The sequence below is a fragment of the Mastigoproctus giganteus genome, chromosome 5, assembly GCF_048544385.1.
Source record: "Mastigoproctus giganteus isolate SK-2022 chromosome 5, ASM4854438v1, whole genome shotgun sequence".
Lineage (NCBI taxonomy): Eukaryota > Metazoa > Arthropoda > Arachnida > Uropygi > Thelyphonidae > Mastigoproctus > Mastigoproctus giganteus.
The window spans coordinates 231,539,523-231,554,431 of record NC_143579.1 but is presented as its reverse complement, the minus strand read 5'-3'; the positions used below and the strand labels follow the sequence as shown (position 1 = coordinate 231,554,431).

General features: G+C 38.3%; 1 protein-coding gene across 3 annotated transcripts in view; it reads left to right on the top strand.

Moving 5' to 3' along the window:
* The window catches only part of LOC150086268 (uncharacterized), a 38,508-nt gene that overhangs the window by 16,067 nt on the left and 7,532 nt on the right, over window positions 1-14,909 (top strand). Inside the window, exon 1 of one of the 3 annotated variants that reach the window (XM_090373795.1) lies at window positions 1,096-1,219. The exons of 1 other annotated variant lie outside the window; for it this stretch is intronic. In XM_090373795.1, coding sequence (XP_090229921.1) covers window positions 1,143-1,219 — 77 coding nt within the window. In that variant the 5' untranslated portion in view covers window positions 1,096-1,142. Of the gene's footprint in view, window positions 1-1,095; window positions 1,220-14,599; window positions 14,742-14,909 lie in introns of those variants that run through there. One more of the 3 variants, XM_090373798.1, reaches the window with a different exon arrangement.

The following is a 14,909-nucleotide window of genomic DNA, read 5'->3' as shown; positions in this document are numbered from 1 at the left end:
TGTCATTCCATAATTTCAATGGTGAGGAGGTCTGGAAATAATTTTTATGCAAGGTGGAACACCTCCACCTATCAGGTCTGTACAAGAACTGCTGCTGCAGCAGCATTTTATCATTCAAGGGGTAATCAGCTGCTCATTTCCCTCATTATGGCTCTCCCAATCACCCGACTTTACTCCTTGTGCCTTTTTTTGGCTCAGGGGATTACCTGAAGGAGAGTATGTGTCATGTTAACAAACCTGACCTAGCAGCCTTAAAGGATAGCATCACACAACACATGAGAAATATCACACCTGACATTTCATGTTTTGCAGTTGACCATGCTGTCATCCAATTTGTGGTTCTGCTAACCTACAGTGGTAATCATGTGCAATAGGCCTAGCACTGAACCCTGGAAGACTCTGCTGATAACATTAGTCCTCAAAGAACAGTGCCCATTGATAACCACTCTCTGTTTCCATTTAACCATCCCTTTATCCAAAGCAGTAACGTTCCCTTATTGCCACTTTGCTCCAGTTTATACAGCAGTCTTTTATATGCAAATTTATCAAAAGCCTTCCTGAAATCCAAATATATGATATCAGAATTATTTTTTGCATCCAGTTCCTTGGTTACTGCATCATAGTAACCTATCTGGGTACAAGGTTATTACTGTTTGGGCCAAGATTTTTGCAGCTCCGGCGAATGCTAAGTTTTTATATATATTTAGTCATTTTATTGACTTAATTGTTATACTAAATTATTTTCTATAAGTAACTTTATAGTCCTAGTCAAGCTTTTTGGTTTATTTGAATTTAGATAAAGATTTTGAAAGTTAATACTTAGTGTCTGTAGATCTTACCATTTCTAACTTGCTGCCATTGTTATATGATACAGAATAGTGTAACGTAAACACCGAACTTCATAGCGTAGGGTTTAATGTAAATCCTGAACTTCATAGTGTAAGGTTTAACGTAAAACTAATAGTGAAATACGTAGCACTATTAGAAATGTGTTAGATTAGTATAGTATTATCAATTAATCATTAAAATTTATTTTATTTATTTATTTTTTTTAAGGAGCATTAGCAACTAAGGCCGTATTGCTCCAGGGATATGCGGTGGTTATTCCCTGACCTTTCCACATTCTCCATATTTGGTGGCTCATGGGCTCAAATCCCAGTCTAATCAAGAAGCGTGTGCTATGCACTGCTGCTCCTGCCCACCTAGCTATGGAGGTGCCGTACGTAAAATTTATTAATCTTATTAAATTTCATTATTAATTAAATTATACTTAAACGGAATCATGACCCAGACTAAAGCAGCAAGCACAAAGTAGTGGTAGTACTCGGGAGTGGTAGTGCTCACGGGAGAACTGAAGGGGGTGATTCTCCAAAGCATCATAGTCTAAAAAAAATGTGCAAAATGTGAAATGTTTGCAGACCTGTCTAGAACAGAACATGATCTACCCAAGGAGGATGTCTTTGCGTATGTTAGGTATAGAGTTTGTTTGTTTGTTACTTGGTTTTTAGGAGCATTAGCAACTAAGGCCATATTGCTCCGGGGATATGCGGTGGTCATTCCCTGACCTTTCCGCATCCTCCGTATTTGGTGGTCATGGGCTCGAACCCCGGTCTAATCAAGAAGCGTGTGCTACGCACTTAGATATAGAGACTGTGAAGAAATTAGGCCCCAACTTAGTGTTCTGATGGTCATCCATGAGAGTTTGAGGTGTAGGGTATATGCCCTCGAAGAAATTAATATGAGGGACCCATCAAGCTCTTAGCTGCCCAACTCAATGCCAGAGCTCATTCTTTTGCGTCAGGCAACACAGCGGCAATTTCCAAGGCAGAATGTGCTGGTCCCACAGGAAGTAGTTATTGTTAGTGACTCTATTATCAGGGAGATGGGGAATATATTATGCAAAAGGGATAGTTGGAATAGGACCAGGTTATGTCTGCCAGGGGCAGAAGCTGATGATGTAGGGCAGATATCATCTTTTAAGGGCACAAAAAGTGATATTGTTGTACACGCTGGCACTAATGACCTTAAGAGCAAGAGATCTGCAGATTTACTTAACAAAAACAGGTCATTATTCATTTAAAAAAAATTGTGAAAAAAAGTTGAGTTAGGGTTAAATTTGAAAGTGTCTGCAATTCTGCCCAGACACGATAGGAGGGAGTATGATGAGAGCCTTGTCAATGAATTCGGCCCTGGAGAGATTATGCAAGGCTCACGGGGTAGAATTTTTTTCAGCATGGTCTGTGCTTGCTAACAGGAGAGACTGCTTCTATAAGGATGGGATACACTTAAATAGAAAGGGTGCAAGAATATTTGTTGATGCTGTCGAGACAGTGTTGGGTGGATTCACAGGCTAAAAGATTAACAGTAGCCACAGGCAGAGGCGAAAGTGATTCTTGCACTGCTTCAATTGTAATGAGCAGCAGCCTAGAGAGCAAGTTGCTGGGGATTTCAAGAGCTGCTGGGAGTCATCATGGAACAAGTAAATACATGGGCTGTGTTAGGGTAACTAAGAGTAAGAACAAGTGCATGTATACTTCATATACACCAATGCTAGAAGTATAGTAAATAAATTTGATGAATTTGAAGTGTTGATTAAGGCATCAAAGGCAGATATTATTGGGATATCAGAGATGTGGTGTCACACGGATATGAGCAATATAGAATTGGAATTTGGGAAGTACAATGTGTACAGCAAGGATAAACAGGGTAGGAGGGGAGGAGGGGTTATGCTGTTAGTTAAGAAACACATAAAATCTAAGGAAGTGCATTCAGTTGACATGGGTGGACAGTGCAATGTTGAGTCTGTTTGGTGTGACATAATTATTGGGAAAGGGAAAAGGAAAAAGGTAGGAGTGTGTTATAGGCCTAATGACTCTGATGAGTGCATCGAACTGTTGTGGAGAGAAATAGTGAGCCAGTAAATCAGAATGTCTAGTAATGGGGGATTTTAACTTTCCAGATATTGACTGGAACTTGTGGATTGGTCACTCGCACGCTAGTAAGACTTTTGTGGATTTATTGGAGGTTTGTTTTCTACATTAACATGTTTGTGGGGAAACAAGGAGGAGTAATACTCTTGATCTGATTATCAGTATTAATTATTCATGCATTAAGAATTTGCAGATAAAGAAACCACTAGGTGACAGTGATCACAGTGTACTGATGTGGGATTTACTTAAAGATGTAACTACCATCAAGGTTAAAGGGAAGGGTTTTTGCTTTTGTAAAGGTGACTACAGTGATCTCAGATAGGTTTTAAATTCTATACAGTGGGACCAACTGATGATGTTACCAACGTTGAATTCTAAATGGGAAGCCTTCAGGGACTTAATCTTGGAGGCTACGAGGCTTTTCATACCAACTAAGAAATACTGTTCAAGGTTCAGGTCTAAATGGATTCAGATGAATTAATGAGGCTTATGGCAGAGAAGGAAAATACATGGGATGCATATAAATTATCAGGCTACACAGAAGCCTACGACAGATATAAGCTAGTCTGTAATCAAGTCGCAAAGGAGGTTAGGCAGGCAAAGGCAGATTACGAGAAATCTTTGGCAAAGGATGCAAAGGAAAACAGCAAAGAGTTCTTTACTTATGTAAACTCTAGAAGGATGGGGATGAATCAGATTGGTCCACTTAACATAGATGGTTTGACTATTGATGATTCTGCTCAAGTAGCTGATAAATTGAATGAGTATTTTGCATCTACATTCACACATGAGGAGTTATTCAAGGAGGGGAATGCCAGAAGTTTATCAATCCCTAACATGGAGCTAAGTGATTTTGTAATAACAGAGCAAAGTGAAGGAGAAATTGTAGAAGTTAAACGTAAAAAAGGCACCTGGGGTGGATGGAATCTATCCACTTATATTGAAGGAGGCATTGAGGGAAGTTAGCAAACCCTTAGTCATTATTATGAGAGCATTCTTATATTCAAGGGTGGTCCTCATGGACTGGAGATGTGCAAATGCATCCCCAATTCACAAAAGGGGTTCAAAGGGTGACAAATAATTATAGACCTCTTAGTTTAACTTCTGTTCCATGGAAAATAATGGAGTCACTGGTTAAAGAAGTAATGCAGGATCATCTAGAGAAGACTGTAGTAATAGTTCAGACACAGCATGGGTTTGTTAAGGGAAAGTCTTATATGGGTAGCAGTAATCCAAGAGAAATTTAACAACTGTATGGTACTACACTCAGGGAGGTGGAGAATGAAAAAGACCTGGGGATAATTGTGCAGTCAGATATGAAGTTCTCTGAGCAGTGCAGACAGGCCACTGGAGCAGGTCATGGAGTTTTGTCAATGATATATAGGAATTTTGTTAGCAGAGACAAGGAGGTGATTATCCCTTTGTATAAGGTAATGGTCAGGGCACGCTTTGGGTACTCCGTAGAGGGCTGGAGGCCTCATTTCAAGAAGGATGTAGAGTTGCTAGAACGAGCACAGAGAAGAGCAACAAGATTGGTGAGAGGAACAAATTAGTGTGCTTATGAAGAAAGGCTTAAGTTCTGCAAGTTGCAGCATCTGGAGACTAGGCACCTGTGAAGTGATCTGATTGAGGTGTATAAGACTTTGCATGGTTTGAGCAGGCTCAATGCTGATGGGATACTTCTGCTTGCTCGGACCAAGAACCTGAGGGGGTATAGATTCAAATTGAGGAAAGATAGTTGTAGAATAGATGTGCGGAAATTTGCCTTCAGCCAGTGGGTAGTTGATTGCTGGAACAGACTTCCATCTGTTGTTGTGCAAGTTTGATAGCTTAAATAAATTAAAGGCTCAACTAGACAAACATTTGTAGTGACCAGATGGGCAAAATGGGAGGTTTTTTTTTTGTCTTTCTTTTGGCTGATAGTGTATAAGCTTGCTTTCTTGCATCATATGCCTTAACTAATGTTAATGCTATCAGATTGTTTAGACAAGATTGCTTTTTAACAAATCTATGCTGTGACTGCAGTATAATTGCAATCTCGTCCAGATGGTCCTGCATTACTTCGTTAACCAGTAACCCCATAATTTTCCTTAGAACAGATGTGAAGCTCAGAGGTCTGTAATTAATCATGTCGCCTTTTGATTCCCCCTTTATAAATTGGGGATATATATGCACAGCTCCAGTTCATAGGATCTCCCCTGAATCCAAGGATGCTCTCATAATTATGGCTAAAGACTTACCTGTTTTGCTGCCCCTGTTAATATGATTGTATAGATTCCATCAACCCAAGGCGCCTTTTTTATGTTCAGCTTCAACAATTCCTCTTCCACTTTCCTTTCAGTTATGACAAAGTCATTTAGTTCCCCATTGGAGTTTGATAAACTTCTGGCATCTCCTACCCTAAAGAATTCCTCATGTCTGAATGTAGATGCAAGATATCTTAAATAGATTCAAGGCAGAACTTGACAAACATTTGGAACGAGTGGATGGGTGAAATAAGGGGTTTTTTTTTTTGGGTTTTTTTTTGGCTGATGCTATATAAGCTTGCTTTCTTGCATCATGTGCCTGTGCTAATGCTGTATATTCAGTTTGTCAGCAATCTAATTGAAATCATCAACAGTTAATTCATTAACAATAAAGTGGCCCTATATGATTCAATCCCTTCCTTCTACTGTTAATACGAGCATGGAATTCTTTGCTGCTTTTCTGTGCATTCTTTGCCAGAGACTTCTCATAATCTGCCTTTGCTTGCCTAACCTCTGCTGTGACTTGATTACAGACTATATCTACCATAGGCTTCTAAATCACCCGATATGCATTCTATGCACTTTTTTTTCTCTACCACTTGTCTCAAAAGTAGCCCCCTCCAAAGTTTATGCATCGATCCCAGTCTCCCATTGTTAAAAGCATCTCTGGGACTCCTGTTTCACGATGCTGTCTGACACTTTATGTATCTGAGCTGTGATTCAGCTTGAATCTATGATGTCTTCAACTCTTAAATAGATAGGAAGAAATCACGGGAGGGGGATTAGGTTGGAAGAATAGGGAGCTTGTGGGACCATCACCGTTTTGGTCTTGATTAAAAACTTCTGAAATGACAAAGCCTTCTGAACAGATGAATTGTTGTGACCAGAAGGCAATCCTGAGTGCATCGTTTTTCTGGGTATTTTCTCTTGCCATCCTCCCTCAAACACCTTAGTACCCCAATATGGAATTGGTGATTTACAGTTTGGCCTAGCAGAAGGAATGCCTGATGAACAATTCCCTCATTATTGAAGAAAATAAATAGCATGCTCTTGATGTTTTGTTTCACTTACCTTGCCTTTTTTGGATGTGGAAATGAAACTTTTCCATTGGGAGGACTGCTGCATTTCTGCATTATAACCATAAGCACAACTTCCTTCCACTGTTATGGCATTGGAAAGGAAGTTTCTGTCCTATGTTTGCAGGCTGCTGCACATGGAAAGCTGGTTCTGTTTCTGTCTGTCACTGCAAACAGGACACAAATTTTGCCGCACTGCACATGTTTAAAATTTCAATTAAAATGCATTTTCATGTATCACCCGACAGTCATATAATGTCACAAAAAATGTTAATTGTATTCCGTCTGTTCTCATGGATGACTTAATAACTTTCACAACATACTCAGCAGTGTGACTTGATGATGGACAACCTGAGTGCTCAAAATTCTCAATCGAAGTTTGGTTGCCTTGGAAACTTGAATGACATTGAAAAGTTTGTGTTCTACCCATAGCATCACCAAAATGCTATGGGCGAAACACAAAGTTTTTTAAGTCTGAAACTGCTTTTCCAAGTTCGTGACAAATTTTGATGCAAATTTGCTGTTCCTTAACATTCCTCGTCTTACTTGGCCACAAAAATTGCAAGATACTCAACAAAAACACACTTAAACACCAATTGCATGAAAGCATAATATCCCATTGTTATGAAACTCACTACACTAACTCAATGAATTAATTGAGGTGTACGTAATTGTGCATTGCTATGCTATGTGTTTAGTGCTCCATGCAGCTAGTCCAAAATCTTTGGGCTTGCACCTACCATGAGCTTGCCAAGTATGGAATGCATACATAATACAAAATTATACAAATCACCCCTGAATACTTAGGTTACATGCAAAATCTGGCATGTCATGTCCGAGGATATGTCCATATTTATTAGCTTCTTTTTCATGTAATTCTCTTTCATATCCACAAAAGGATATATTAGCCAAGTATTGCTGCATTTTTTCTATTAGACTGCACTCCAGACAGATACTTTGATAGGGATACTTCAATTGTGGCCACCAGTATGATTTTAAGGTCATTTCAAATAATGTGTCCATTAAATATATGAATAGACTTGAAATCATCTGGTACGTGCTGCCAGGGCTGTGCTGAGCCATTTTAGAACCTGAGGTAAGAATGAAAAATTGCGCCCTACTGTTAATGATGGCAACATTGGCAATTAGTTAATCTTTCTTTTGTGCCCCTTTCAGCTTTTCATGTGTGGCAAGAGCCTCATTTGCTTCACCCTCAGCACAGCTCTGTGTGCTGCCATTTCTAGTTGTGTTTCCAAATAATAGTAGCTGCAGTTCATAATAGATAGCAGCATGAAGATATTTTTATGCTGATGGAGGTGGGGAGGTATGAGATTGCAATTGTCAGCCTCAGTTGTTCTGTTTGGACTTATGCAAGGCAGAAATTAAAGGAATTTCTGCCTTGCATAAAGGAATTCTCTGGAATTCCAATCCAAAAATTGAATTAAGCAGTACATAAATCAATATAGATGATGTTATTGCATCAAATAAAGGTATTTTTTTTTTTTTTATATTTTCTTTATATTCTAAAATTTGATTTTGAACAGTAATTTCACTATAACATTGGGCAATCAATTAAGTAAGAACAAATTAATGTTTGAAAGCATTTATATGCAAACTTTTCCTTTTAAAAAATTTTCAGAATTATATGAAGAACAGTCTACCACTATCAGAAACCTACTTCAAATTCCATGTACAGGGACTTCCCGACTTACGTAATACTCGACTTTACGTAAGTTTTTGTGCAAACTTAAAAAAATCGTGGAAATGTATTTTGCATCCCGTAGGAATAAATGGAGGTATCGGTAAAATATCGTAATGTGAACCCAATAACAGATTTTTTTTTTGTAATTTGCTCCAGGTCGTTGGAAGTTGAAAATTTCGCTATATTACTAGCGAAATTTTCAACAAAGCTATTTATCTCTCTAAAAGGTCATTGTTATAATGGAAATTGCACTACCCTATCATTGTTATCATATGTTCCTGTTATAAGAATCAATTTTGAACATCTTTGTGATATTTTTCTAAAGCACGTTTCTGGAGGTCACGACCATAAAACAAAAACAATTTGCACTTTCCGGTTTATTGGGCTTTTCTGTTAGTGCACCTAATTATAAATGAGTAGTAAACACAATCTTATTGCATTTGCAATAATACCGATAACTGCAATTGTGTGGGTTTTTACATTATTATGGTGAAATGTGTTCCCCCTCACTGAAATCTTCAATCATATAAAAAACAAATTTTCAGAAACTTCTCTTCATTCCTATTTACATATTACAATGATGGAGGGAAAGTGACCAACGAAAAGTGCAAGTGGTGGTAATGCCAGGAAATGAAACAAAATTGATTTAGAAATGAAGATGAAAATGATTAAGAAGTACGAAGCAGGACAAAGTTTGTCATCTATTGCAAGGGAATTAGGTCTCGCTGCTTCAACAATGAATACTATTTTAAAGGACAGTGCACGTATAAAAGAACATGTCAAAGGATCAATGCACTTAAGATCAACAGTGATCACAAAACAGCGTTCAGATGCTGTATTGAAGGTGGAACAGCTGTTAATAAAATTGATGAAAAATTAGATTCAGAAGCAAGTGCCCCTGAGTCTAATGACTATTCAAGCAAAAGCAACAAGTATTTATAAAGATATTAAGGATAAGTACGACAAACCCCAAGCCAAGTTTGTGGTAAGCAATGGGTGGTTTAATAGGCTCAAGCATTACGCTGAAGTATGCAGTGAAGTCGCCAGTGCCGATTCTGCAGCAGCAGAGAAATTTTGTGATGTGTTAGAAAAAATTATTGAAGAAGGCAGCTATTCAATGCAGCAAATTTTTAACGTTGACGAGACTGCTCTGTATTGAAAAAAAAAAAAAAATGTCAGAACAAACATACATCGCCAAAGAGGAAAAGACAGTGCCAGATTTCAAGGCATCAAAAGATAGGGCCACGCTCTTGCTTGGGGTTAATGCAGCTTACAGAGTAAAACCACTGCTTGTGTACCATTCTGGAAATCCTTGTGCATTTAAGGGCATCAATAAAGTCATCCTACCCATCTTATGCATCTAGATGATTTCAATTCAAACATGAGTCATATTCCTACTGCCAAACACAACTTCACTCATCCAACCTATGGATCAGGGTGTTATTTTGAATTTAAAAGCATACTATTTACGCACAACATTTGCTCAAGCATTGTCTGCAGTAGACGAGAAAAATTATATGTTAAGAGACTTGGAAATCTTACAGTATTTACCACGCCATCTTAAACATTAAATAAGGCCTGGGCGAAAATTACTTAAAGTTTTTTAAATGGCGCATGGAAGAAAATATGCCCATGGCACGTAAAAGGCTTCAAAGGATTTGAAAAAGACAAATCATATGAAGAGGTTACAGATAAGATTGTAAAGGTTGCAGAGCTACTTCAGTTGGACGTTGATGCCAAAGACGTGGAGGAGTTAATAGAGGAAGAAGAGAAGGTATTATCTAATGAAGAACTTATTGCAGACTGGGCTAGCCGGGTGGGTAAAGTGCCTGCCTAGCAACCCAAAGGTCGCGGGTTCGAATCCCGCCTAGGGCTTGGATCAAAGTACTGCAAAAACCTTGGGAGGTGCATTATGGCCACAGAAGCCAATGTGCCAACAACTACTAAAAAAAAAAAAAAAAAAACTTATTGACTTGCAGGCAGCAATAGTGAAAGAAGAAATGCCGACGAAGCTCAAGATGAACCAAATGAGGAGCTGAGACGCTTTATCTCCAGAGAGATGGCAATGGCATTTTGTGAAATTGCATCAGCAATGGCAAGGTTTGAGAAGATAGATCCTGACAGCGAACGATTCTTAAAAGTTAACAGAGGGGTGGATGATATGCTTGCTTGCTACAAAGAAATCTATGATGAAAAGAAAAATGCCACCGTCCAGTCATCCATTAATGTTCTTTCGTAAGGTTGAGTGGCCGACCCCTTCTAAATCTCCACAGGCCTCACGTCCATAGCGGCATACTTACCAGCTGAAGACGTCGATTCTGGCAATGATGCTCAAGAGGTAAAACTTACTGATGTTATGCCTGTCTTCTCTCTTTTTTTGTAATATTATAATTTTGAAATTTTTTTAAATTGCATGCTTTTGTAATTTTTCTTGCACATGAGATAAAAAATTGAATAAATACAATAAATAATTCTATTTACATATTTGTCAAACATTTTTTGATAAAGTGAGCACAGTTGCGAGTGCTGCGCAAGCATGGGGAAATTCTGATTTACGTAGCTTTCCGCGGAATGCAACCCTTATGTAAGTCAGGGAGTTCCTGTATGCTTCTAAAACTTGCTTATGGAAGAGCTAAGTTTCCTTGCTATAAAAATGTTTCATAAATTTTGTTTGTATCCTTGTATCAAGTAACACATAAATAATTTCTTTTAAATTTTCTGTATTTCACTGGTAAGGAAGCCAGTTCTGAAATGTATGGCCAGCTTTATAATATAACCCATTATACGTTATCGTGCTGTTCTTAACCTTTCACATCCTCCAGAGGACATACCTACCAAAAGTAGTAGTGGCAAATGATGCAAGAAAGCAAGCTTATACAGCATCAGCCAAAAAAAAAAAAAAAATCCAACTGTACAATTCACTCATCTATATCCTCCAAGAATTTGTCTAGATCTTCTTTCAGTTTATTCAAACCACCACTTCCATAACAACAGATGGAAGCCTCTTTCAACAATCAACTACTTGCTGGCTGAAAGCAAACTTTCACACATCTAACCTGCAACCTTTCTTCCTCAACTTGAATCTGTGCTCTCTAATGTGTGTAGGCGCAGCAACAGGAAGGACCATAAACATTTATCTTACTCAATCCATTCAAGGCTTCAAGCACCTCAATCAGATCACCTAGCAGGTGCCTAATCTCCAGATGCTGTAATTTGCAAAACTAAAGTCTTTCTTGGTAATAACACCCTTTTGTAAAAGTGAAGATGGATCCCGATGCTTCCAAACCTATATACAGTACTCAATATGTGGCCTAATCATGGCCTTATACAAAGGGATAACCACATACTTATCCCTGCTAAAAGTTTCTGTATATCATTGACAAAACCCCATCAGATGTCCTTGTAACACATCTGCATTGCTCAGAGAATTTCATGTCTGAACTGCACAATTACTCCAAGGTCTTTTTCATGACTCTGAGTATAATACCACACAGTTGATAAGTTATTCTGGGATTACTGCTACCCATATACAGTACCTTGTGTTTGTCAATGTTAAACTTCAGATGCCATTTCTCAGCCCACTGACCTAATTTACCTAGGTCTTGTTGCAGTAGCTCACCCTGATTACTGCCATCTTTGTATCATCTGCAGACTTAAGCATTAAGCCTATACCTTCATCAATATCATTAATAAATATTGAAAACAACAATGGGCCCAGCACTGAATCCTGGGGAACACTACTAATAACATTAGTCCATGAAGAGCGGTGCCCATTGATAACCACTCTCTGTCCTCTTCCACTTAACCATCCCTTTATCTAAAGCAGTAAATTTCCCTCATTGCCACAGTTTGTACAGCAGTCTTTTATGTGCAACAGTATCAAAAGCCTTCGTGATATCCAAGTATATATCAAAATTGTTTTTTGCATTCAGTTCCTTGGTCATTGCATCATAGTATACAATCAGATTTATTAGAAAAGACCACCCCTTAATAAATCTGTTCTCTGACTGAGGTATAATTATATTCCTGTCTAGATGGGCCTGTTTAACCAGTGACTCCATTATTTTCCCTGGAAGTGTCATTAAGCTAAGAGATCTATAATTATTTGTCACCATTTGATCTCCCTTTATGAATTTGGGGATACAATTGCATATATCCAGTATATAGGGACCTCCCCTAAATCCAAGAATGATTCATAATTATGGCTAAGGGTATGCGTTACCTTCTTTGCTGCCTTCCTTAATATAATTGGATAGATTGCAAACATTCCAGGAGGCCTTTTTACATTTAGCTTGAACAAATTCTCTTCCACTTTCCTTTCAGTTATCATAAAATCATTTACCTCCCCATTAGGGTTTAATGAACTTTGGGTATTCCCTCGCCTAGAGAATTTTTCATTCACGAATATAGATGCAAAATGCCTATTCAATTTCTCAGCAGCCTGAGCAGTCATCTATTAGTCTTTGTATCCCCACAAATTAGTAGTTTTCCAACCCACATATTACTGCCTCAATAGCATTGGCAAATATTCTTGCACTCCATCTATTCGAGTGTATCCCATCCCTGTATAAACAGCCTCTCCTGTTAAGAAGCATGGACTATGCTGCGAAAAATTCTACCCCATGAGCCTTGCACATTCTCTCCAAGGCTGAATTAATTGACAAGGCTCTGAACATATACTCCCTCCTATCATGTATGGGCAGAATTGTAGATACTTTCAAATTCAATCCTAACATGCAACTTTTTCCAACATTGACCAGTACTTGTTAAGGAAGTCCTCAGATCTCCTACTTGTAATATTTAGTTCCAATGCGTAGGCTGCCTCCGTAGGCAGGTGGGCAGGAGCAGCAGTGTGTAGCACACGCTTCTTGATTAGACCAGGGTTCGAGCCTGTGACCACCAAATACGGAGGATGCGGAAGGGTCAGGGAATGACCACCGCATATCCCCGGAGCAATATGGCCTTAGTTGCTAATGCTCCTAAAACCCAAATAACAACAAATCCAATGTGTACAACAATATCACCTTTTGTTGCCCTTAAAAGATAATACCTGCTGTACAATGTCATTTACTTTTGCCCCTGGCAGATATACCCTGGTCCTATTTCACCTATCCTTCTTGAAAACCATATTTCCTGTTTCCCTAGCAATAGAGTTACCGACAATAACTACTTCCTTTGGGGACTAACGCTTTCTTCTTCTTCTTTGGAGATTGCCACTGCATTGTCTGATGCACAAGTGTGAGCTCTGGCATTGAGTTGGGCAACTGAGAGCTTGATGGGCCCCCATTTTAATTCTTTTGAGGGTTATCTACCGTACTCTTCAAAGTCTTATAAATGCCCATCGGAATGCTGAGTTCTCATCTAATTTCTTCACACTTCCTGCACCTAGCACATACAAAGATATCTTCACACTTCCTGCACCTAGCACATACAAAGATATCTCCGTTGGCTGGATCATGTCCTGTTTCAGAAAACTCTGCAAACATTTCACAAGTTGCACATTTTGTTAGGCTGTAATATGTTGGAGAATTGACCCCTTTGGTTCTTTCCGAGTCAGCACTCCTGTTACTTTATGCCCTTTGCTTTGCTGTTCTAGTCTGGGGCATGATTTCTGTTTCAATGCAATTTAATTGATTAACAATGAAAATTAATAAATTTAATCGATTAATTCTGTACATGATCATTTGATTATTGATCATCTGAATATTATGACATTTGATGGCAGTCTGTAAGTATAACTACTGTCTTATTGAGCTAGGATTGATCAAAAGACCAACTCAGAAAGTTGGCCTACAGAAAGTAATTAATCTTGAATGTGGAAATTGTGGAATGGAAAACAGTTGTCGCTACTTGATTGCCAACAGCCAAATATTTGACGTAGCTTTGTTAAGATAAATTCTTGTTAGCATAATGTACAGTTAGTGATCACAAGTTAAATGCTTCTGACAGCCAAAAATGTAACCGTTACCTTTGGAAGGTGGGATTTGCATCCATATAAGTTCTCAAAACTGTTCCCTGTATTATTAATTTAGTTAGGTTTTAGTTTTTTTTCTAAATGTGTACACTATTTTTAAAAAATTACAACGGTTTGCTGGAGCCTCCTTTTCTCAGAATTTTTACTTAAATTTGTTTTCATTTTGTTTTAATTTTAATTATAGTTGGCTTGACTATTGTATCAAGCCAATTTCCAGCATAGAAAAGACATCCTGAAGTTTCTCAAAATTTTGCTGACATAACTGGTTTCAGTTATGTAAGCAAAATTTGTGAGTCATTCCTCACTGAAATTAAAGATGCTAATTATAGTGCAAATGCAATTTTGTCCGGGTATCAAATTCCATGTAATTAGTTGCAGGAAAAATCCTCCCAGGGGCTCACATCTGGTGAGTATGGGCTTGGCACACCCAGGATCCTGTGTTGGATATCATCATTCTTCTCTTTCTTGGTGATTTCTCTCTCTCTCAGGGTAATAGGCAAAGTTGTTTTTTTTTTTTTTTTTTTGGCTGGTGCAGCATAAGCCTCAGGCTTCTTTGCACTATATGGCTAATAATAAAACCAAAACTGAATTTCTGATTGCATTGCATTGTGGGCCAGCACCCTGAAATCAAAACCGAAGATATGATTGCATTGCATTGTGGGCCACCATGCATAAACCAACGCTTCACCTGATGTAGCTCTGTGATCAACAGTACGAAACCATAAAGGACCGGCACCGTGAGGAAACTACTTTGAAAAGCTGATAATTCTAGAAGTACATCTGATTAATTAGGTTATCAGGCGCGAGGGTTTGGTATGTATAATGGGAGATTTCGCTCGAATTCTTTTTGCGTTTTTTTTTTTTTTTTTCGTCCTCCATCCTCTTTTATATCTTCGACGTTCAAGTGTTGGTCGTGATTGTACGTTGTTATGTACTTAGTTTCTTTTTATTCTTAAAACAAGGAAAGAGCAGTTTTGATCA